This window comes from Dysidea avara, chromosome 9 (genome assembly GCF_963678975.1).
Source record: "Dysidea avara chromosome 9, odDysAvar1.4, whole genome shotgun sequence".
Classification (NCBI taxonomy): Eukaryota; Metazoa; Porifera; class Demospongiae; order Dictyoceratida; family Dysideidae; genus Dysidea; species Dysidea avara.
The window spans coordinates 19,303,077-19,327,538 of record NC_089280.1 but is presented as its reverse complement, the minus strand read 5'-3'; the positions used below and the strand labels follow the sequence as shown (position 1 = coordinate 19,327,538).

Sequence of the window (24,462 nt, the reverse complement as noted above, 5' to 3'; positions counted from 1 at the left end):
TGAATTCTTCTGGTAGAATCGATGAGATATGAGGTGCACCAGAAATCACCCCTAATGCAGTTAGGGTATCACCCATAGTTGCTTGCACTCCACGACAACGATTGCCTATTCCTTCTTGCATCTGAAATCCTATACCGGTGGTCCCATCAGACAGAAAGAACCGAGGATCATTATCTCCAGTTCGTGATTCTTTGTCTAACCCTACAGTGATGACTGCCACAATGTCAGCACTGCTTTCCAGTAGATCAGCAGGCATCAATGGTAGACGAAACAGCCTACCATTGACTACTCCACCTGCATTATATGTCAGTGCCACTGTTGTAGCTGAACTAAATGGAGCAGTAAAAGTTGCTTCATTACTTATAGTAGTTGCAGTGTATAATTTAAAGAAGGGTAAGTGCAAGCGTAGTCCTTCACTTGGTCTTGTCACCTTAAAGAAAATATGTGCAGTTTGAGATAAAACAGTTGTACGTATATCATGTCATGTACATGTTATATACGCATATCGTAAAATGACTTACATACCTCAGGCAATGAATGGACCTGAATAACCAAGCAGATCAGTGACACAATCACCTGTATCATCTTAGAACTTTAAGCATGGTTGCTCTTATAATCAGTATCTTTTATAGCGTAAACTTTTGGTGATGCACATCCTTAACTGATTAGAGTGAGAAGTGTCAACCAATAGGAAATCAGTCAAGAACACTATAATTATGGGTGCTTCACTGTATCATGAACCTCCCCCTCCATTATAGTTTTATAGGTTGTGTGGTATCTATATATTCCCCTGTAAAAATTGCACGGATAGTGTGCTGTTGAAGACATGATGACATCAGCATTCACTAACATCCATATACAGTGTTAATACATACAATTTACAAACCAATCATAGCAATTTCTGTTAAGATTCCATTAAGGCCATGTCATATATGCAATAATTTACTAATAACCTTACAAGTGGCTGACTTTTATCTAAGGTTTTTCCTTGAGGGGAAAATATGCTTCACCATAAGCAGAACTTGCATCCATAACACCTCTTGATGGAATTAACAAAATAAATTTGTCCATTGTAGCCATAATACTGTTAGTGTATTATCAACTTATATAGCTACGTATACTAAACCCAGGTTGTTTATATATGCATGTGCATTTGTAAAATAGCTAATAATACTAATAGTTAGAGTAATAATTTCATGGATGTCAGTTTTTATTTTTGTTGCTATTAGCTTGCTATCTGATGAATTATTCTTGCAGATCTTCATTGTCACAAGGTTGGCAGCATGAGCAAATGTTTAAGCCTGTTATCATTGATCTAACATTATGATACAGCAACATAATAATTATTATGTACTTTGACTATTATACATGGTTATAGTGGAAATGATCCTCTTTAGCTAACTCTTTAGCACTACACTTTGTAGAAAACGTTATTTATAATGAATTCACCAAAATTGGCTTAACAACTGTCACAAGTTGATTACTCATCAGTCATTTACTAGTAATGGTTGCTTTAGGCTGTAGATATTTATCAATAGCATGCCATTAAACAAGAATTCTGTAATCCTATATACAGAACTTACCAGAACAGCCACTATCATTGCATGGTTGGCAAGATGTAAGAGGTAAATGACATTCACTAGTAATTTCATAAGGTTTATTCTTAACAATTCAAAATACAAACAGCCAAGCTACAATGGTTTCGACTTCGTATAGCATCACTGAGGATTTGGCTGTTACCATTGATTTATAGCTGAGAACTGCATCCTTTTTCAGCTCGATCATTGTGTATAGATCACTTTTTGGAGGCTTATTTATCTATAAGAATGACAAACTATTTGATATTTGTATTACTTTTAGACCAATCTCTTTAATTTTGTTGAACCTTCTACTAAATCATGACTGTTCTACTGTATTAACATTGATCTAGAATATCAATATGCATTGTCACTCCATAGCTGCAATTGATCATGAGTTATGATCTGATGGCTATATCCAGATGACATATTCCTGTATCTCTTATAAAGCTATATTGCACATGCATGCACTCTTGGATACACATGTTGCTTTATGTGTCACAACTTTGTGCTTTTTGCTCTGATCTCTTTAAACAGCAAAAACTTCAAACTACACTGGGTAAGCTACATATATCAACAGACTGATTATCAGCTTAATAAAAATATCTTTGTTCATTTCCATCAACATTCTGATCTGAATACTATATGTGCAGAACATATTGTTCAGTCAAAACACGGAAGGGATAATTATGGCTATTAGTTCTTCTTATGGTATAGTATAGTTCCCCCTACATTGAGGTCCAAGGCAAACTATAAAAAAATTGGATCATAATGAATTAGTACTTGTAAGGTTAAATAGCAATGGTTTCCTAACTATATGGAGTCTTAACAGTTAGCGTTATCTATATACATCCAAGTGTAGTCAAGAATCACAGTAATGATAGATAACTCTAACTATATACATCCAAGTGTAGTCAAGAATCACAGTAATGATAGATAACGCTAACTGTTAAGACTCCAACATTCTTATACACACATATATATAAGAATGTTGATATCATCCTGCACAATGTTGATGTGATTTTAGAGGGGAATATAGCTATAGGCATCACACAACATGCAAAGTCTTTATCACAATTGAGGGGAAGTTTATGATAGTGTTCTTGTCTGACTTCCTATGTCTCATTCTAAACCACTTAAGGACATGTATCATCAAAATTCATGCTATAAAACATACCAATCATAGTAAGAGAGCACAATGAATTATTTGTTACAACAGCTGCAATGCTGGTGATGCATGTGATAGTGCTATTGATCTGTTCTGTACTTCAAGTTCATTCTGAGGTGAGCAAGTCATAACCGTGGACATGCATATTGTTATTTGTAGTTACATAATGGGTAGTCTTTATCTATGTGTATACTTGTTCTTAGATAACAAGAGCCAGTGTATAGGACAGCACTTGTATGTCCCCTTTTCCAAAGTGTTTACTCCAGTTGATATCCAAGCTGAAGCGTTCTTTTCAACTCCATACAGTTCAGTTACAGGAGTATCATTGACCTTTGGTACAAGTAGTTTATCTAATAGCAGGTTATTCAGGATACTATTAATACCTCCTAATGTATTAGAAAGTAATTCTGACATTGTGGCAGTCATCACTGTGGGATTAGATAACGGAGCATGAAGTGGAGATAGTGATCCTCGGTTCTTTATATCTGATAGTAATAGTGGACTAGGATTTCAGATGCAGGAAGAATCTACTGGAAATCGTTGTCAAGGGGCACAAGCAACTATGGGTAATACTCTTGCTTCAAATGTATTAATTACAGGTGCTACCCACACTTCATCTATTCTGCCAGAAGCATTTGTCCTCACTTTTAAGCCACGTGAAAAGTTTGGTTCATGCTACACTTTAATTGATAGTGAAGTGATTTCTCCAGTTCAGTATACTCGTACCCTCTTTCTTAACAGGGGCTTGTGGCTAGAAGTGTATAGAGAGAACCCATGGGAACAATATACTTTTAACTACATTAAGGTGGGGATTCATGAGCAGTGATTTCTTCACTGTTACTTATATCACTGTTGCTATATAAATACAGTCCATACAAAAATATGTAACATTGCTATATTGTATATCTTCAGATTATTTTTTATGCACACATAATTAATATATATACAGATTGTAGATATATTTGTAATTAACTGTCCTTTCATTAATCTGTGATTATATTATATTGTGTACTGTGCAGGAATCATTATATGATTATAATGCAAAGGTGTAATCATATAAATCTCTAAATTATTACAAAACTCATTGTATATACCAGCGTTGAAACCGGGTCGGGTCATCCGGGTCACATTTTCTCCGGGTCATCCGGGTCTGACCCGGTTTACAATTTATCCGGGTCTGACCCGGATTGGATCACGTGAGAAACGAAATTGTTCGTTTGACGACGTGGAAACTTATAAACGCTATCGCGTAACTCTTTCGTGAGCCACGCCCACTTATCGCAATACCAACATACGTTCAGCCACGCTCATTTGTTAGTAAGTGTAGTATGTAGCACGAAATTGAGGGTATCTATGGTGAGGGGTAGCTATTGTCAGTAGGTGAAGATCTTTTTTTTTTTTTTTTTTTTTTTTTGGTCTTCAACCTACAGCTAGGCTGAAGTTGCAATATTTACTCAACACAAATCGAACGCTCAAAATGTAGACTCGTTCGCTCGCTCGAGACTAGCCGAAACACGTCTCGGCTTTAATTAATCCGGGTCAATCCGGGTCACATCCGGGTCAAATCCGGGTCAGTGGGTCATCCGTGTCAGCAGTAGTGACCCGGTTTCAACGTTGGTATATACGTGGGAACATGCTCAGTCAGTTACTTATAAATAATGAAAACATGGGGCTAGGAGGACACTCTCACTTATATTGGTTAATGCTTAGTATGTACAGCAAATTTAGATACAATGAGTTGACATTTGACAACTCTGTTAAGTACAGTTAGCATTAAAACAAGTAAGTACAGTTATAACTACTTTGATTTATGCATACCAGTAACAACACAGTTAAAATTATGCTATCTCAAAAATTCTCCTGGGGAGTTGTACAACAGAATATTAAAAAAAGACTGTTGACTGAGAAATGCAGTTTCTGAAGTACTGATATGTAGTCTCTGCTATGACAGCAACATGTCACGTGCTTCAGCCTATATGCGAAAAGTCACAAGTGGACAAACAGTTTCAGGATTCAAACCACAGGCCACCTGGTTTCCAGTTGACATACTTGCAATGATGTAAAGGCATATAATAACTTTGTGAAGTTATTAGACATGGACCATAATGTGTATTAGAAGCCATTGTTCAAATGATGATAAAATGACACAGATTTTAAGTCTGCATGCAGTGTGCATAATTTGTGATGTATATGGCTAGTCTTCAATTTCAGGTTGCAAACACTTCAGTTCACTTTACCTTTTCATTGAAACAATTTTAGATTATAAATGTATATTTTCCTGAACACATGCTTGTTATGTATCAAATGTTGCTACTTCATAATTCATAAATATAACCCTGTGTACCTCACTGATAGCAAATTGGTCGAGGTTTGATCATTAAAATTTGTGGTAGAAGTGGCAGAAAAGGCCAAGGTGTGGAGAAAGCTTTGGAGATGAAAGTTGATTACACAGTGGAATATGAATCTATATGATACAACAGAACTTAAATGTCATTTTGGGGCCTGGGGGCACTGTACTAGCTGTAATACTATAGCTCTATCAGCTATTTCATAGCCCCACTGTATACTACATGCTTAGCACCCCTTGGGAATCCTAGATCTTCCCCTGCACACACACATAGTACACACACAGAGCACAGAACAGCAAAGCAAATAGTAAACTCAGCATCACTTTTTATCCCCTGATAAATACATTCTTTCAATGCCTTTAATACCATTAAATTACTATTGATCAGATCAGTGACACTGCAGTTGATGGTGGGCTGACTGTTACAGTTAGTGATGAGCAAAGTGTCTGGAAGGTCTGTTTATAGGGAAGGCAGAGATGAACACCTTTATATTAACTACGTCGCCATGGAGATTCATTAGAACTAAAAAAATTATTATGCATATTATGTATGTAGTTATATACAATGCTGTACAAAATTACATTACACTCATAAAAAATTATAGTGAGTGTATCTCATGCATTAGTGTACCCCGGCCATTCTCAATGCCTTAAATTGTAAGAATATTTTAAAACTGTGCCTAAACATGAAAATTCTAATTATTTCATGCACACCTTTATTGGTGATTTTCCAAAATTTGGTCACAGTTATTGTAGAAGTACTTAGTACATTCACAGTTTCTGGATATCTTAATATAGTTTGGTGAATAGGTGTATTGAAGTTGTGGATGGGGTAAATAATTTAGCTTTGTGAGGCAAAAGCTGATACAAGTCAAGCTGATCAAGGGATAGTGTACCAGTTACTAACACAGCTAGATATATAGCTAAATATAATTGTGCACATTTACTGAGTTTATTAAGTTTCATTAGATTATAGCCTTTTCACAAATTTAAATTTTCAGCATAGTGCCCAGATAGTATACTGCATTTGATAGATGATTTGAATAGTTGCAACTGTCAGATTTTCAGTCACCATCATTATGAAAAGATAAGCATACAAACAACAATGATATATCATTAGAGATGTGACAATTTTCAGGTGTGTCAGATATTAAAATGTCATAGTGGCCTGGATAAATTTATAAACTACAAACTGGTTAGCCATAATTATATAACTATGTACATGTATACTTGGGGAACTTGATTACAATAGCCATGGGCAGTGGTGGATCTAGGATTTTAAAAGGGGGTTTCTGAAAGTTGGTGTAGCTAAATAAGGCATTTCTCCGGAAATTTTGAGACTTTAGAAGTTCTGAGATAGGATTTTAGGCTATTTTTAGTTACCAATTGTAATAAATCCAATGCTTTAAATAAATGCTATATAGCTAACTATAGGACAAAGATGGTGACTACAAGCTGTAGCTTTGATTGCTCTATTAGAGTAGTTACATGACTGCTCTATTAGAGTATCTCGATTGTTTTTAATGCAGTGAGAGATGAAAAGTGAAGTGTTGCTGAGGGTTTAATAGCTATAAATGGTGTCAGTTAAGTGTAACTGCATGCATGCTACTGAAACACAGTGGTGTTATAGTTATTTGCTATGACAAATTGTCAGTGCAATAATGTTTATATATTTAAACTGCCACTGAGCTAAATTTAAAAGGGGGTTTCTGTCGAAACCAAACCCCTCTAGATCCGCCACTGATGGGGGCATAAATATGAGCATTATTTATGTCACAATTAATTTCAAAATGATTGCAAATATAAAGTTTGTGATTTTCTTCTTGATTATAGCTAGATAAAATATAATACTAGTGCATACACATTCTAGATGTGTGCATGGTTTGACAAAAATTCTGGGTATGTAAATTCTGGGTATGTAAAAGCTGTGAACCAAGGATCTGGGATCCAAGGATTCTACTGAGATATATGTACTTCATGACATTGTACGTGCATTCTTTACTTTGTATTTAGGTAACTCTGCAGGTTATGGTAGACCAATTGTCTGTCATAACACCAGGCATAACACTAAGAAATTATGTAGACACCTACTACCAAAACTTCTTCACACTAATCCATCACGTTGTTTGCCAAGAAAGTTTGCTAATTCCGTAATTCCCCTGTTGCCCCTGTAACTGCGGTAACTTGTTTAAACAGCAGCCAATGATAGTACAGGCTCTTAGGGTCACTGACTGATTTTGTAGGAATATAGCTGATTCAGTGAAGCAGCATGGCCCTATGGAGCATGAAACTGGTAAGTTCAGTGATCAGATGTGTTCAAGGACTCCGCATCACTAGACCTGAGTGATTGAAGTTGTGAAGAACAAGTGGCCATTCAGAGTAGGTGCTTATTAAACAATAAGCACCATGTAGAGCTTAGCTACTGTATACAATAGTTAGTGATTGTGATGTACAGAGTAGGATAGTACAAGGTAAAAATGTATATGAAGTTGCTTAAATAATTATTATCAAAACTCCAGGGGTTTTTGGTTTCCAGGCCTACTGTTTTAACCTACATACTTCCATGTGGGTCTTCTATTGTGCTGTAACTTGTAGGCATGTGTTTACGTACTTCCATTCAACATCTATATCACCATGGCTGATTTGCAGGAGGGGGTTTCTAGAACTCCATGGAAATACGTATTCTTCCTTATATATACTCTGTAACCAAGTCAAGTAAATACATTTGAAACTATATTAATAGTATCTATGTGTACACTTTACTAATTTGAACAGTACTAATACAAAATATTGAAACCTAAATGAGTATATAGAATCTTTAGGCAGTCAGAAAAAATTTCCCCAGCCTGCATTTTGTTCATATTTGTGCATGGGAGGGAATGGTATGTTCAACATATTGACACTCCAGTTATTAATTGTATTTCCTGTTCAGCCAATGATGTCAAATTTGGCCATATGCCAATAGCCATGCATGCATTTCTGCAGAGTTTAGTATTGATATTTCTCATGACTCCCTGCTTCACAGGCTGTAGCGTTATTATGGGTCCCTATATAACAGGATGAATAGCTAGTAGGATATGTAGTTTGTGGAACTGCTACTGTATAATGCCAATACATTAAACACTTTTAACTTTGTGTATATATCTGTATACGTAGTGGCTTATATAATAAATTCCCACCGACATAAAAAAGCTACATATGTGACTGGATTTTGGAAAAACGATCCAAATCGCACATTAGAAGTTCCGAGATAAACGGTTTTAAAGAATTCAAGCCAGCATAACTCTCCAAGGATAGCAAGCACGCGTATGAAATTTACACAAAAGATGCATCAATCTGTTACCTTTCAAGCCACTTCCAGTACTTGTAGCTGCTTGTACAGTTTCCCGCCAAATAAGATAGAAAATCTGAGCAGTTGGACGAGCGAAGTAGTATCACGAGTGCTCACAAAGGGGTGGAGGCTGGGGGGTGGCGGGGAGGGAAAAAGATAGGCCTCAAAATGGAGTCAGACCACGATTGGAGTCCAGACACGAGATTACAGGGCTGTGCTGGCTCCTTAGTGGCTGATATGTAGCAAAATCAGCAGAGAACACGTCTGGCCAACATTATAAGGCTGTCCACCAGTAAACCACTGACTCTTGCCAAGCCAGGTCCTTCACAAGGCCTGAAACCGCCATTTGAGCACTCCACACCACCCAGAAAAGACGTGTGTAAAAACCAGCCTCGTGTAGTTTGAGTAGTGCTGAGGGTCAAAACTTCTAGTACGATAGTATAGCTATCCACTGGTGGTGTTAGTTTGATTTTGCCTGATGTGCGATTTGGATCGGTTCTGTAAAATCTGGTCACATATATGCATGCTTGACTAGGATTTCAGATGCGAGAAGAATCAACAGGAAATCGGTGTCGTGGAAGAGTAGCAACTATGGGAAATGTTCTTAGCTCAATCAGTACTGTTTCTGGTGCTACACACATTTCATCTGTTCTACCAGATGAATTTGTCCTCACCGTGAAGCCACAGCGATTTTGGGGATCATGCTACAATTCTGCTGATAGTGGGCTGATTTATCCAGTTAGATATACCCGCACAATCTCTGCTAGTAGAGGCTTGTGGCTAGAAGTGTATAGAGAGAGCACAAGTGAGCGGTATACTTTCAACTACATCAAGGTGGAGATTCATGAAAATTGATCAAGTTCTACTACTGGTGTTGTATGTAATTTTAATTTCATGCAAAATATTAACAGGTCTACTTCATGCATACACTACAGGCAATTTTGTTGTTGTAAGTACTTGTATACATATGACTGCAATTTTCATAAATCTGAGAATGCTTAACAGTATTTTCAACATTGGGTATAATCAGAAACTATGTATTTCAATAGATAAACTTGGATACAGACATTTGGTCAAAATGTGTTGAAGTATGGTTGCATTGTATGGTCTAACATTTTGTATTCAGAACAACCGTCAGTTATAAGTGTATCTTGACTATAGGAATAACATAATATAAGTAAATCATAAGTTTGAGGACTCTGGCTGTTTCAATTATAAAGTAAATAATGATCTGAGGTAGACACTAACAGTACATGGCAAAGCAAAGCTGTATAAAGTTTCATGAATTTCTGGCTTCAAATCATGCACCTTTGGGTTGGTACAAATATTCATTGATATGAATATACAATTTATACATAATTACTGAAGTATTGTATAGGTTACCAACTATGTATGCACTGTCATTGACTTATTATTAGCACAAAGTGTCTAAACATCTTTTGGACAGACCAACATTGACAAGTGCAGACACACAATATGTGACCTGGCCTGCGATAATAGGGCATGTGGGCACATGATTTTTACCTACTTTTTCATACTTTCATCACTCATAACGTTTTGTACCATTATGCTATGGCTTTGCAATTTTCAGCTCTTAGTAAGCATTTCATTGGCATCATGATGCAAGTTACAGAATGCAGAAATACTATTCCAGTACTGAGATATGACCTGTAGAATGACGGGGTGTAGTTTGTGCCCACATGCCCTGTTTTCGCAGGCCCGGTCACATATTGACAATGTACTGCCACAAAACATAAAGCAAAAGTGGACAGAGTTGTGACCAAGTTATATTTTAAATTAACTATAAGCAATATAAGCATTCGAGCGTTAATCGGATAGCTGCAGGTTCGAGGCTGCTAGTCCAGTCATGGATTTTTCTCCTTTCTCCACCTTTTCAAACACAGTTTCTGTACCAACTTTAAACAGGCTGTAGGACCAGGTGTCCTACAGACCTTCAGTACTTGTGCTGTAAAGCCTTAATAAATAAAATAAAAATAAATAAATAAAATATCTATACTTGGAACTGTCCAAAGTATATAACTAAGTAACAATAGCAACTAGTTGCAATAGCTACATGATTACTAGTAACCATACTTTACAAAAACCAAAATGCACTGCAATTTTTGCACCTTACATGCTACAGCCAAATAGCAAATTATGTGCATTGTACTCCATGATTCAGTCTGTATGTACAGTATAACAGACAGAATTTGAAACTGAGCTGATATGGACTTTTTGGTTGTAAGTATATAACTAGTTAATATTTTAGAAAGTGTTTTCCTTAGTAAGGTGTATCTGAGTATCATATTACAAAATTTAACAAACACTATCATACGTATGAAAGCATAACTAGTACTTGCAGTAACTTATAAATTACTCACCAGAGCTAGAAGTAACTGTATATAACCATAAATTATACATACATGGGTATATAAAAGTAACTATATAGTAACTTTTTGAAGTAACTACCCCTGGCCAAACCTGCCAGTAGTTAATTTGGCTGTAGTTGGTCTGCCTGAGCATTTTAAGGGTTAAAATGATTAGCTTTGTGAGGCTTGTTAACTTCCTCTTGCCTAGCTACATGCCTACATATTTTATATGTAAATGGAGTGCAGCTAGCTGCCATCAAGCTAAAAGTGATAAAGCTCATGATCAAGCTAATAATCAAGTAACTGGTCAAGGTGATCAAGGGATAGTTTACCAGCTACTATCATAGCTATAGATACATATCTAAATGTTGTGTATACGTATTTCTGATTCTGTTACAGTAAATAAAATTGCAAATCTTATTAGATGTTAGCCTTTTCACAATTGCATTTTCAGCATAGTAGTCAGACCTCTGCATTTGAATAGCTACAACAGGAAAACTCTTAAAATTCTTAGAACAGCCACCATTATTTGTGACTGGGCCTACGAAGACAGGGCATGTGGGCACAAACTACACCCTGTCACTCTACCAGACATATTTAGTACTGGAACAGAATTTTTGCATCCTGTAACTGGCATCATAACGCCAATTAAATGCTTGCTAAGAACCAAAAATTACAATATCATAGAATAATGATACAGAAAGTTATGAGTGATGAAAGTTTGAAAAAAAGGCAATAATCATGTGCTCACAACTATTATCGCAGACCCATGCAGTCACATTTTGAGAAAACAAGCAGATAAATTTATTCACTGTGGTACTACTATTATAGAGATGTGATGGTATTCAGGTTTGTCAACAACATAACTGAGTGTTACATCAACACTAGTGGCCTGGGAAAATTTATAAACTACAAACTGGTTAACACAATGATGTATATCGACACATACGTAGTTCAAATTTGGCAACTTGGGGTACTTTATTATTACAATATCAACAGGGGCAGTATATGATTACATGTGTGTATTATTTATGTCAAAATTAGTTTCAAAATGATTGCAAATAAAATTTCTTATTGACTGCAGATAAACTATTATTAGTGGGTAGGTAACACATTCTAGATGTGTGCATGGTATGAGATCAAAATAAAAATTGCCACTGAGTGCATGCATTTGCAGCTAGATGTGTGTTTACATACTGTATCTATCACTGTGTGACTGCAATAGCACTAGGATTCCATGGAAACACTTTTTGAAACTATTGTAAGTCAAGGAAGTAGATTTGGAACTATCTTTACTAATTTGGGCAGCAATTAGCTATTAAGTATGGTTCAGTCAACACATGGAAGCCTAAATGATTAGAATCTTTAAGAGGTATTGCTTTATACAATCAGCCAACTTTCCCTGCATAAAAGTTTGGCCTGCATTTAGTTCATATTTGTACATGGGAGGGAAGGGTGTGTTCACAATAATCGTGACATACACACTGTACTGATACTCCAGTAAATAGCTGTTCAGGCAATGATGTCAACTGTAGTAACCATATCAAGACACACGGTAGTGTGTCGTGCGGCCCAAAAAGCCGGCGCGTAACACCCGTGAGTATATTGACAGGAAGAAAGAAAACGCAATTTTCGCACCTCCGTAGCTCTGTGCTTCCTTGATGAAACAAGACGATTTTTACTGTGGACATGCCCTCCAACTTCAGTACTCCACATTCCAAATTTGAGCGAAATCGCTTCAAGCGTTCCCGAGATATGCGACTTCAAAAAGTGGCTTAGTTTCTTCGTTTTCTTCCTCTTGTCGCACACTTACAAAAACCGCTATAAAACTCGAACGCCATATCCGATTTCCTTGAAATTTGGCACACAGAAGGGGGTATAAAGGCGCATCTCTGTACCAACTTTGGCTGGAATACGATAAAAGGCAAAGAGTTATGAGCGATTATTCACGAAAAATAACACCAATATGTTGTCACGCCTACAGGGTAAACCGCGTATGGGAAGAAGCTGAAAATTACGGTGGCCGGTTCCGGGAGTTTCTCACTTCTTTTCTCAGTTATTTCCGAGAAATTTCTCAGTTATTTCTCACTTCTCGGTTATTTTCTCACTTATTTCTCAAATATTTCCCATTTCTCACTTATTTTCCCGATTATTTCTCGATTATTTCTCACTTCTCAGTTGTTTTCCCAGTTATTTCTCAGTTACATTTCCCATTTCTCAGTTACATTTCCCATTTCTCAGTTACCTTCTCAGTTATTTCTCAATCGATCACGTGGTTTTGGCGCTTATTGGCGGGAGAAATTAAACCCTCGTGTTATGATGGATGAAGTAAAATTTCTTTATGAGTGTGTGAAAGCAGGAAAACTTTCCAATGCAGAAGCCAAAGAGTTTCTATCTTCTGGTGGGTCGTCTGAGAGTCGAGAACGAGGTCAACAACTGAAAGTCGCAGCGGGGGCTGCAACGGTTCCAGCGGTTCGAAATGAAGCAGATACAGGTACGTATATAACTATTCTGAAGACAATTAGTGGCTAGTTGTTCCTTGTACAGCAGTAGGAGTATTAAGCAAGAAAGCTGATTTGATGGCGAAATACAAAGCGATTCAAAAGGCAAACCGACAAGACAGTTTGAGTTCAGGTAAAAAGGTTGGCGGTAAGATGAAGTCCACCGCTCGTAGCCCAGTCTTGATGAAGGTAAGTGTTGAATGTATCAAATGAGCTTAGATTCTGGTCTATATGTATACATAATGGTACTTTTGCACTTGTGAATTGTCCATTTACCAGTACTGCATGATTGGTTTAATTTCATGCTGCAATTTTCCCGGACAATGCCCAGCTCCCAAAATAGAATGAACTTTCAACACTTTTACCACCCAATTTGGTACCTCTGCCACTCATTGACCTGCCCTTGAGCTGATTGTTTCAAGACCCAGTCCTGAAATTCATTTCACTTTAATGATCATAATTATAACTGGGGCATAATGGGGTGTACATTCACTCACTGCACGGTGTATTTATTCTTTTAGATTTCCATGGGGGGTATGAAATTCAATGACCTCAAGCAATGTGGGACACGATGCAAGGAATTGGGTCCAATGGTTGCTATTTCACTACGCCCTACAGCTACATATGAAGAGATAGTGGGAATGGCCAAGCAACAATTCTTTGCAGAGTCAAATGCCAGTACTGATGAGGAGAGATATGAGTACTTTTTGGCAGACCCACAAGGTAGTAAACTTATGAACTCGATTGCTGGAAAACCGTGGAGTTTAGCACAGTACATTCATGTCCATGGATACTATCCATCAAAAACTAAAATTTACTGTGTTCAGGTATGTGCACATGGTAAACTACGTATGCACTTTAGTATGGTTGCATGCACACCTTTTAGTGTGACAAAGGTCAAAATGCTTTAGAAGAATATGTAATGAAAAAAGATTCCAACGCAGAAAAGTTTACACACATAGGCAGCAACAAAGACTCCATGAATCATTCATCAGCAGACATATGTGATAAGCGGCCATTAGTCATAGAAGTCAGTGAAGGCGCTCCAGGAAACTTAGAAGTGACAAAGAAAAACAAAGGTATATCCCTGCTAAACGCGTTTGTAATTTTGTGCATGTTAGTATATTGTAGCTATAGTTTGCTGTTTGACTGGATACTGTTAGGCCATCATTATTTCATTCTTTGTTTACTATCACCACCCACATCTGATTATAGATAGTCACACCAAATTTTATAATTATTATTAATGTTGATCACATGGATGCACTATTATGTTAAAGAGTCAATTGCTTAAGGGAGATACGTTATGTATGACTCAATTGTCAAGGTAAATGCACTAGCTATATGTACATAAACATGTACTAGTTGAGTGGTTGGAGTTTCTCCACTCTTGTTAAACAGGCTGCATACCTAGAAGTCTAGTAATGCAGTCACAGACTAAAATAGCTAGAACAATCTAGTGTGCAACTGATTATTGCCCATTAACATCAGTTTGTGCTGCACTAGGTGACGGGAACAAGCAATGTATTAATAATGGCCTAATCACATCTCTGCATATGTGATATCACACTCAGCAATTGAGTATCATAATCCTGGGGTCATCACACAATGGGGGACATGTTAAATGGCTTTTTAAAATTAACTGGCATTGACAACCAGCATGGGTTAGAACACTGTATTTGTGTATTTAAGTACGAGTTGGTAGGTATGCAGTTGCTCTCACAGTAGGATGTTATCAGGCTTGTTATAATAGATTATCTATTTGGCAATACTAAACTTGCAAGTATGAGGGGAACATGGAAGCCTCTTGTGAAAACTGACCAGTACAACTGTTGCATGTAATCATTGATGCACATGCTAATATCACTGTGACAGTCAATCATGTTCTTGCACACAGATCCGTTCTTGTTGTCTGGCACTCAAATCTCACTTGGGAGAAAATTAGGAGAGGGTGGGTTTGGGATGGTGTATTTGTCACATCTAAATGGAACTGAAGTTGCTGTCAAGCAACTTAAACTAGACAAAAGGGCAGATGGAGACCATATGGACGAAGTAAAAGCATTAAGGTAATATTAACTTGAGCTTTATGTGATCAAGATGTTATGCTATGTCAAATAGTGCTCTTCGCCATCCAAACATCGTAGTCTTCATGGGTTACACGTGTGATGACAACAGCATTCAAATTGTGACCAACTATGTTCGTGGGAGTGACTTGTACAAGCTACTGTTCACTGAAGTATGCTAGCTAGTTAACACAATGACTTGTGTATGATTCTGCATGCAGAAAAAGCAGCTAACTGTGAGTAACAGGAACTTCATAGCTGAGCAGATTACCCTAGCCTTGACATATATGCATACTTTGAGCCCTCCAATGATTCACCGGGATATAAAACCATCAAATATACTGGTTAGAATTGCACAATGTCATTTATGTACTAGCTGTTATCATATGTTACAGGTAGAAGAAAGTACACTTCATGTGTACTTAACTGATATGGGTATGGCAAAGGTTAAGTTTAGTTGTTCAACACTCACAGAAGCTCGTTGTGTGGGAACCCCATACTATGCAGCCCCTGAAACCTTCGACGGAGTAGTTGGAAAAGCTTCAGATATATGGTCGTTAGGCATCGTATTGATAGAATTGTATGGCCAGCAACATGCTTGGAGAAATGTCAAGACCAACAACCAGCTAATGATGCAATTATTAACAAAGAAGTTACCAACATACAGCCATTTAGATCAACATGTACAACAAGTATGTGAATCCTGCTTAAAATATGAGCCTAAGCAACGCTCATCTGGGGCTGAAATCTTGCAGTTAATCAGGACATCAAACTAACTTGCCTACTGTTATTACTGTATTTGTGATTATTCAAAGAGATCAACTTTCAATTCAAAGTATTGCTGACTTTAAATGTCTATATAATGCCAGTCCCTCGTCAGCATTAGTGGGACTATTAATTCTAGCTTCAGCCATGAGTAGCTCAGCTAATTCCTTAAACTCAGGTGAAGTAGGCTCTGGTTTCAAGCAGCTGTATTCTTCAGCAGCTTCAATGTCATCATTGTCAATAGGGTGCTTGTATGACCGACAATCTAAAACAGACATAATACAAAACATGATCATTAAAACATATTTGTCACTGAACTGTTTTGATGTGGAAGAAAATACAGAACATCTGGAACTCCCCCTGGGTTCTGTGCACTCTGCCTTATTGTATGTACGTTCCACTCATTTGCTATTATGATTAACTCTTGTTGAATCAGTGACATGAAAGAAAAACGTAAACAGTCCCTATTAAAAGTAGATTTTAAATAAATTCTATCAGTTTAACGAACATTTGAATATCACAAGAGTCATCCAATTCTCCATTAGTCCTTAATTCCTATTAAATTTTATAGATTAATTATTTAATTAGTTGTGTACGTGTACCTTGAAAAAATCCATCCACCAACCAGCACCATTTTTTCGTAGCTGCCCCCACCATGCTTCAATTCACTAAAATGACAGAAAAATGAAATAACCCATGTTCATTACAAATGGTCACTCAAGTATGTTTACCTCAGTAACTTCCTTTTGGGGATCATTAGCTATACACGTACGTGTTCAATGCAAAAATGATAGCTGGTACGTAGCCAAAATGTGCGTAAAAGAATACTATTTTTCAGGGAAGACAGAATCAGCCTAGTCAGGCTGCTTTTCAGATGTGCCCTGATTACATACTAGGGCTGAGCAATACTACCGTTTTCGCGATATTTTGAAAGTATCGATATCGCGATATTTTGTTATTAACTATCGTGATACCATGCCTGTACATTACTGTCATTAAAAAGCCATTTGTTATGAAGTACTAGGCTCAAGAATCCTTGTAAGTCATAACCTGGTTACCCCTGCAGAGAGGTGTGAACACCATAACATAACTTCAAAGCATGTGTTACAATAACTGTTACTGTAAACATAGTTGACAGTGGCTAGTTTGATGCTACTTTTGAAGACTTCCTGCAGGAATACTGAGGAATACACTATGTAGCACCAGCTATGATTGACATATTTGTAAGTATCGTGAAGTATTCAGTATCGTGAATAGTGGCTTTAGTATCGATCGTGATACTAAAATGGCAGTATCGCTCAGCCCTATTACATACAATTTTAACAGTTGGGTGGATGAATCATCAACATCATCACCTGGGATGAATCATCATTAATTCAAAGGAGAAAATTTTTGAAGAATATTAGTTTGCCCAACACCACCAGCAATCCCCTTGTTTATACCCTAATTATTTCAGGTTCTATTGTACAACTAACCTGGTTTGACGTAGACTTTCCATACATGAAACTCTTTTCACCTCTAAATTGATCATCACAGGACTCTCGTAGAAAAGGCTGAAGAAATGCAACATTGCAATTTTCTGTCCCTCTATCTGATCTGACAATAGTCGGACAGCCTATACTCATGTTAAATACTTACAAGTAGCTAATGACTCATACCTTTTAATGTTCTGACACACTCCAAATAATACCCTGCAATAATATAGGGATCATTATTAGATGGGCTAACATGAAGCCATAAGATTCGACGAGAGTAGCTGCATAAGAATTGTTTTAATGTAATTTTATATACTTCACCATCACATGTACAACTTACCCGTCAATACACCCATGAATGGCGAATCCAAATGGTTTTAGCTTATCATACCCATCCATGTGCCATATAAAATCTGGTCCCTTAAATATTGTGCATATTACATTGCATAATTATTTAAATTCACTTACCTTGCTGTGGTACTCTCTTCTTTTCAATTTATGCTTTTTTCTTTCTAAAGCCCCATCTGGATCATTAACTGCTGATAGCATCATGACAGTGTCTCTAAAACATGTAATAGTAAAATTTATGGAGTACTATATGGGACAAAGAATCTGTCGAGGAGTCATCTAATATTTTTGAACAAAGCCTTATGGTTTTGAAAACAGAGCAAAAACAATTACTGGGTGTGGAGTCCAAATATATCAATATTTTTGGACTGAGGGAACTAAAATAGGGACCTAATTTTTTCATGACAGGCCCATGTAAATACCCATGTGAGAATTGAAATTTTTGTCACTGACAAGTCAATTCAAAGCTCAACACACTATCAGATTTCAATGTCAGACTTAGTCAGGGATACTAGTCTACTTCTACTTGCTGCTTTTTCCTGTCCCACTGATCTGTACAACCTCAATGGCACTCTGACTACAATGCAGCCTTGTGGTGTTGGACTACACTGATGGGTTAAAACAATGAAACAATTGCAGTGGAAGCTGTCTATAGCGGTCACCACAATTTCTAGGGAGGTGGCTGTTTTATACAGGTGGATAAGTGCATTAACTACTCATTTGGGGAATTGTAGGGTGGGCTTTGTAGAGAGGTGGCCGTTAAGGCAGGTTCCACTGCATTTACATTCATCCTCACATGCATGCATGTAACAAGAGGGCGGCACTCCAATATACACCATTCTCCAATCTCATCCTCAGACAAAGCGGTCAAATCAGCCTTCTTGTCTAAATTCCAGTATATTTTGTGAATATACATTCACATTAAAGTATACACTGAAAAAATAGTCTTTTGTCCTTGACATTTCTCACTTTGATCGAGGACAATTATTAGCGTAGTTGGAGTGCCACCTCCTTGGTATAAACATAGATATAGGCACTTGGAGTTAGTATATCCATAGGTATATATTATCTATGGTATATCTATGATGTAAGACTTCGCCCAGGTAATACGAACCTTCCCACCCTTAGTTTATGCTTCTGAAGTAAACGCTGATGCAACATTCTATAGCCAAGGTCCCTTCCTGATTCATTTCGTTCCTCCTGTATATAACATTAGTTATAACATTACATGTCACAGTAGCTAGCTAACCTCGACTGCTGCTTGTACTTCTTCTAAGGAAGACTGAACTTCCTCTCCCCGCCGCTTCAAAGCAAGCTTCTTGAGTCTCCATCTTAACTATTATTTTTATTATTATTATTATTAATATTAATTAGCAAAGCCCACCAGGGGCAACACGCTAATGTTCATTACAATTACACACAATACCAATCAGATTGTTCTTAAAAGTGTCAATGTCAGTCTTGTCAATATCAGAGATAGGTAGTTGGTTCCATTGAATAATTGTTCGTGGTAAGAAAGAGTATTTGTAAACATCGATTCTTGTTGGTAAGTGAAATAGCTTGAGGGAGTGGTTGGAACGAGTATATGATACTGGAACTGATAGTGGTATACAACGATCAGGTATGACTATTAACCGGTGGGGACTATTCTACGGAACGGAACGGAACGGAACGGAACGGAATGATGGACTAAACCACGGAACGGAACGCTTTCTCAAACTGAAGCTTGCAACTTACCATTGCTGAAAATTCCCTTATAAGTTAGCAGTGGAATCTCCAGTGGGTGGTTAAACATAAGATAAAAAGAATTAACGGATCGATTATGGGTTTTTGTTGGTTGTCATTAGTAACGAAGTATTATTGTGGGATGAGCTGTATCAGTTATGTTCATCCATACGGAAGGGAACTTTATGTGAGCTGTTTTTCTTATTTAGACTTTAGAAAACAGTCTGGGCCGGTCTTTCAAGTCATAAGTCAGTGTATAAATAAAGCAAGCAGGAAGATACTGGTAACAGGAAAGAGCCAGCTGAATTAAAACTTGAAGAATTTTGTGCAGTGTGTGAGGAGCAAATATTTTGGCAGACCGCAAGGAGGGTATATTCTGCAAACATCACTGAAGTTTATGCATGGAGTTATTTATATATTAACAGCTGGTGCAGTGGACTAATGCCGTATTCAATAGTGAGCTGATTTTATCTGTTGCACAATTCAAGGATGTGTCTGACTGCTAGCCTTGAATCAGGCTAAATGTCAAAACTCCAAGATCAGCCAAATCTCTATTATAAGCCGCATGTGAAACCATGTCCGTAGCCACCAGGCAAACGTGATTTGGACCAGGATGTGTGTGTAATTTCAATGTATCTAGTCAGACCTGAAATGGAACACTACATTAATTACATACTACCTAAGAATCCTAGGATTTCTTAAGTGTAACATTTCACATGCTTCACTTCAAACAAAACAGGTTAAATTTGTTCGTCTATTTTCAAGTGATTCCCAGTCCAGGTGGTCCATGAAATTACAATGGGATCACATGTATTTGTTACAGTGCGGGCTGTCCTGTGTTGGATCTACTCTAGAGTTGAGATTTCAAGGTAGACTCACTGCCAATGTACTGACACTAGTACTGTTGTAGCATGTTTAAGTGGAGGACAAATGAAATAGTAATGCTAGATTATTTATGTATACAAATTTTTCATAATGAAATTGATATCCCATTTTGATTTGTACTTCCACTTTGCAACATATTCAAGAGCAAGAAGCTACCACACTTAATCTCCAACCACTGTCATTAATTAACCAAGATCTCACTAGTCTGTAATTCACCTTACTGTAGTGATTTTATTGATTCATCTGTATGTTTTCTTCATTTCCTTTGAAGTTGTACCAAGAGTTCATAATAAGGTGGAGAGTGTCTAACTTGAATGCATTCACCAAACACCCTGCTTAAAGTAACACCTCGGCCTTATTTCAGAACAAAGGTTTTACCTTCTTCGGCAACTCTAATCAACAGTTTTCTATCCCCCAGTAAAGGTGTTGATTTGATGAAAGGTGAACTTTACACAGGGTGTTTGTACAGGCCATACTGAGAGTTAGACACTCTCCCCCATACAAATCAGTATTACAAACTCTTGGTTGTACAGTATAGGTAAACAAAGATAAGTTTCTCTCCCATCTTATTCTAGGATTTCTATTGACAAGGAAAATTCAATTATTTGTATACAGGCTCAAAATTGAGAAAATATAAAGAAAGTGAATTAATATTATACAGTCAGTTTGCTTTTGGATATTTAATGTCTCCAACCACAACAATAATTCGATGAATCCATGCATCTCATCACTGGTCGTCTGAACATTCTGAAAGTGATACCTCACTCAATCAATCAACCATATATTCTGTTTATTAGACTGAATAAAGTCATGATTACCTAAACAATCACTTAATTAATGTTTTATAATTATCCTATTCCATTTTCCTGGAGGTTCCACTGATAAAATGCAATTTCAGCAATGATAGCAGCTAGCCAAGCTGCAAGTTGATTCAGAAAGCATTCCATTCTGTATAATAGACCCCATCCAGAATTCAACTCAGTACTCAGGCTGAGATATCTGACAATAGTCCACTACTCTGTTAATGAATCATTGATGTTCACACAATATAGCCTCCTTGAGGTATCTGAATGTTTGTTCCTCACACACTGCACAAAATTCCTTTAGATTCTACTTGATTCAGCTTGTCACCACACTTGTTTCCTTTGTAGTGTAGCTATACACATACTGATTTATGCCGATTAGAAAGGTTGGGCCTCAGACTGTACATTCTAAGTAAAAATAACTCACATACTAGTAAAAACAAGTCATGCATTAAGTTCCCTACTTGATATATCCGAAGATGAAATCACTGAGTCAGCTATTCCCACAATTAGTACTTCGTTACTAATGACAACCAACAAGAACCCACAATCGATCCTTAAATTCGTTTTATCTTTCTTGGGGTACGTTTGATTACCTGCTGGAAGTGCCACTGATAACTTGTACAGCAATGGTAAGCTGCAAGCTTCAATCTGAGAAAGCATTCCGTTCCGCAGTTTAGTCCATCATTCCGTTCCGTTCCGTTCCGTTCCGTTCCGTAGAATAGTCCCCACCCTATTAACCTTCTCAAAATTTTAAATAGCAAAATAAGTCGAGTCATTGTCCTTCTGTCTTGGAGACTAGGCCATTCAAGGTATGTCAGCATATCTGTTATACTGTCGTGTTGTTGCTCACTAGATCTGAACCATGGTTTGTTTAGAACAAAACGAGCAGCCCGATGCTGGATCATTTCAAGTTTGTATATACTTGTATTGTGGTAGGGATCCCAGATGGCTGAACAATACTCAATGGATGGTAGTAATAGCTGGTCGTCTGTTAACTCAATCCCATGCTTGGTTGCTAGAAAGCTTCTTATATTTTGGTATGTATATCCTTTCTTAAAATAAAACTGTATCAATTCATCTTCATTCAAGGCGGAACCGCGATGAAGAGCTGCACAGTCCGCAACAGCCATGCAGGCGGAGGTTGCCAGCGTATAGTCGCGTCTGGTACTGTAGCTGGTAGCTGCTAAACACCACTGAAAAGCCAACTGAGAAATGAGAAATAACTGAGAAGGTAACTGAGAAATGGGAAATGTAACTGAGAAATAACTGGGAAAACAACTGAGAAGTGAGAAATAATCGGGAAAATAAGCGAGAAATGGGAAACATTTGAGAAATAAGTGAGAAAATAACCGAGAAGTGAGAAATAACTGAGAAATAAGTGAGAAATTTCTCGGAAATAACTGAGAAATAAGTGAGAAACTCCCGGAACCGGCCACCGTAGAAAATCGGTGGGTGAATAGGTTAACTATTGAACCTCAAACCTTTTGTGGTTTGAAAGAAATCGAGCTAAAAACCAGGAAGATACAACGAAAAACCAACAGTGTGTAACAATTACGCAATCGAGAGTAGCTAATAAAAAAACGACTGCTTGCCACGCCTACCAGAAAAACCGCTTGGGGTAATGCTTTGAAAATCGTTGTACAGATGGAGTAATCATCTTAGAAAGGCACATCAATGGTGTAGAAGAATCAGACTTAAAGCCACGGAGTTATAACACGAAATCCAACTTGGTGCAACAAGTGCGAGATCGAGATACTCTAATAGAGCAGTCATCCTAATAGAGCAGTCACCCTGAAGAGAATTCAAGGGATCAGCTAGGAACAAGAAGCCTGCATGGAGATCATCTACACACAAGTCACCCTGTAGAGAGATCAGCTAGAAGAAGTTACCTTATATGGACTTCATGCAACTATGGAAAGAGATAGTTCAGCTAGAAGAAACCACCATGTAGAGAGTTCAGCTACAAACAACTCTCCCTGTAGAGAGATCAATAGAAGAAGTTACCTTGCAGAGAGTTCAGCTACAAAGAAACCATCATGTAGAGAGTTCAGCTACAAACAAATCTCCCTGTAGAGAGATCAGCTAGAAGAAGTTACCTCGTAGAGAGTTCAGCTGCAAAGAAATCACCCTGTATAAAATTCTGCCAGAAACAAATTGCCCTGTAGAAAGATCAGTTAGAAGAAGTTACCTTTTAGAGAGTTCAGCTACAAAGAAACCATTCTGTAAAGAGTTCAGCTGCATGCAAACAAATCACCTGACGTACAGAATTCAGCTACAAACAAATCACCCAGTAGAGAGATCAGCTAGAAGAAGTTACCTTGTAGATTGTTCAGCTACAAACAATTCACCCTGTAGAGAGAGCATCTAGAAGAAGTCACCTTGTAGAGTGTTCAGTTACAAAGAAACCACCATGGAGATTTATGTAATCAATATATGTATTATATATATAATTTGTACATTTACTGATAAAATATTTAAAGTACATCTACTTCATCTTTTCTTCTTCCTGTGGTAAAGAAAAAAAACATAGGTTAAAAAAGTTCCAAAGCTGGCCATAGGCCGGCTTTGGCGTATACAAATACAAAAAGAAATGAAATTTAATTCAAAACACAAGTGGCACAAAAATTCACCTGAATTGTCATTATTAAAATTTTTACCATTAACCTACCATCACAGCCATTTCTTGGCCGCCACCTTGGATTTCACATCTTTTTTCACCATAGCCTTTCTGAGGGCCGCACACTTTTTTTACAGCTTGGCTGTTTTGGATTAGATAATGTATAGTACGATATGTGACCCAGTCTGAGAAAACCGGTCTTATCGCCCATGTCAGCAGATTCGATTTTTCACCAAGGACACACAGTTACATGAATAAACTATCTAATTCCACATTTAAAATCAGCTAGACTTGAGTGGTCTGGTTTTGCTGGCTGCTTTTCCCGAGCCCAGTGGCGATCCGTACGTGTGGTGTGGGGCCTTAATGGAGCTCTGGTCAGCCTGTATGTGGCTGTACAGCTCTGTGGTGTTGAATAAGTACCTCTGCTGTGAAATTCCTTTCATTTTAGCCAGTTTTGAGCCCTAAATGGCCCAAAACTTGGCCTA

General features: G+C 37.4%; 2 protein-coding genes across 4 annotated transcripts; one reads left to right on the top strand and one right to left on the bottom strand.

Moving 5' to 3' along the window:
• Nucleotides 1-12,838: 12,838 nt before the first annotated feature.
• LOC136265915 (uncharacterized) lies at nt 12,839-16,191 on the top strand. 2 transcript variants are annotated; one of them, XM_066060865.1, is made up of 8 exons: nt 12,839-13,286; nt 13,343-13,482; nt 13,815-14,120; nt 14,180-14,372; nt 15,191-15,359; nt 15,412-15,529; nt 15,578-15,700; nt 15,752-16,191. In XM_066060865.1, the coding sequence occupies exons 1-8, from the start codon at nt 13,109-13,111 to the stop codon at nt 16,130-16,132; spliced, it is 1,608 nt and encodes a 535-aa protein (XP_065916937.1). In that variant the 5' UTR covers nt 12,839-13,108; the 3' UTR covers nt 16,133-16,191. The 2 variants fall into 2 exon arrangements, with proteins under 2 accessions (XP_065916937.1, XP_065916936.1); XM_066060864.1 differs by having other exon boundaries at nt 12,840-13,286; nt 13,340-13,482.
• LOC136265916 (uncharacterized) lies at nt 15,984-22,795 on the bottom strand. 2 transcript variants are annotated; one of them, XM_066060866.1, is made up of 11 exons: nt 22,343-22,795; nt 19,194-19,282; nt 19,059-19,144; nt 18,065-18,158; nt 17,937-18,016; nt 17,780-17,877; nt 17,597-17,736; nt 16,724-16,789; nt 16,630-16,676; nt 16,440-16,585; nt 15,984-16,386 (listed from the first exon to the last, which is right to left on the bottom strand). In XM_066060866.1, exons 1-8 carry the CDS (start codon nt 22,488-22,490, stop codon nt 16,787-16,789), a joined length of 738 nt encoding a protein of 245 aa, XP_065916938.1. In that variant the 5' UTR covers nt 22,491-22,795; the 3' UTR covers nt 15,984-16,386; nt 16,440-16,585; nt 16,630-16,676; nt 16,724-16,786. The 2 variants fall into 2 exon arrangements, with proteins under 2 accessions (XP_065916938.1, XP_065916939.1); XM_066060867.1 differs by lacking the exon at nt 16,630-16,676.
• Nucleotides 22,796-24,462: the final 1,667 nt, after the last annotated feature.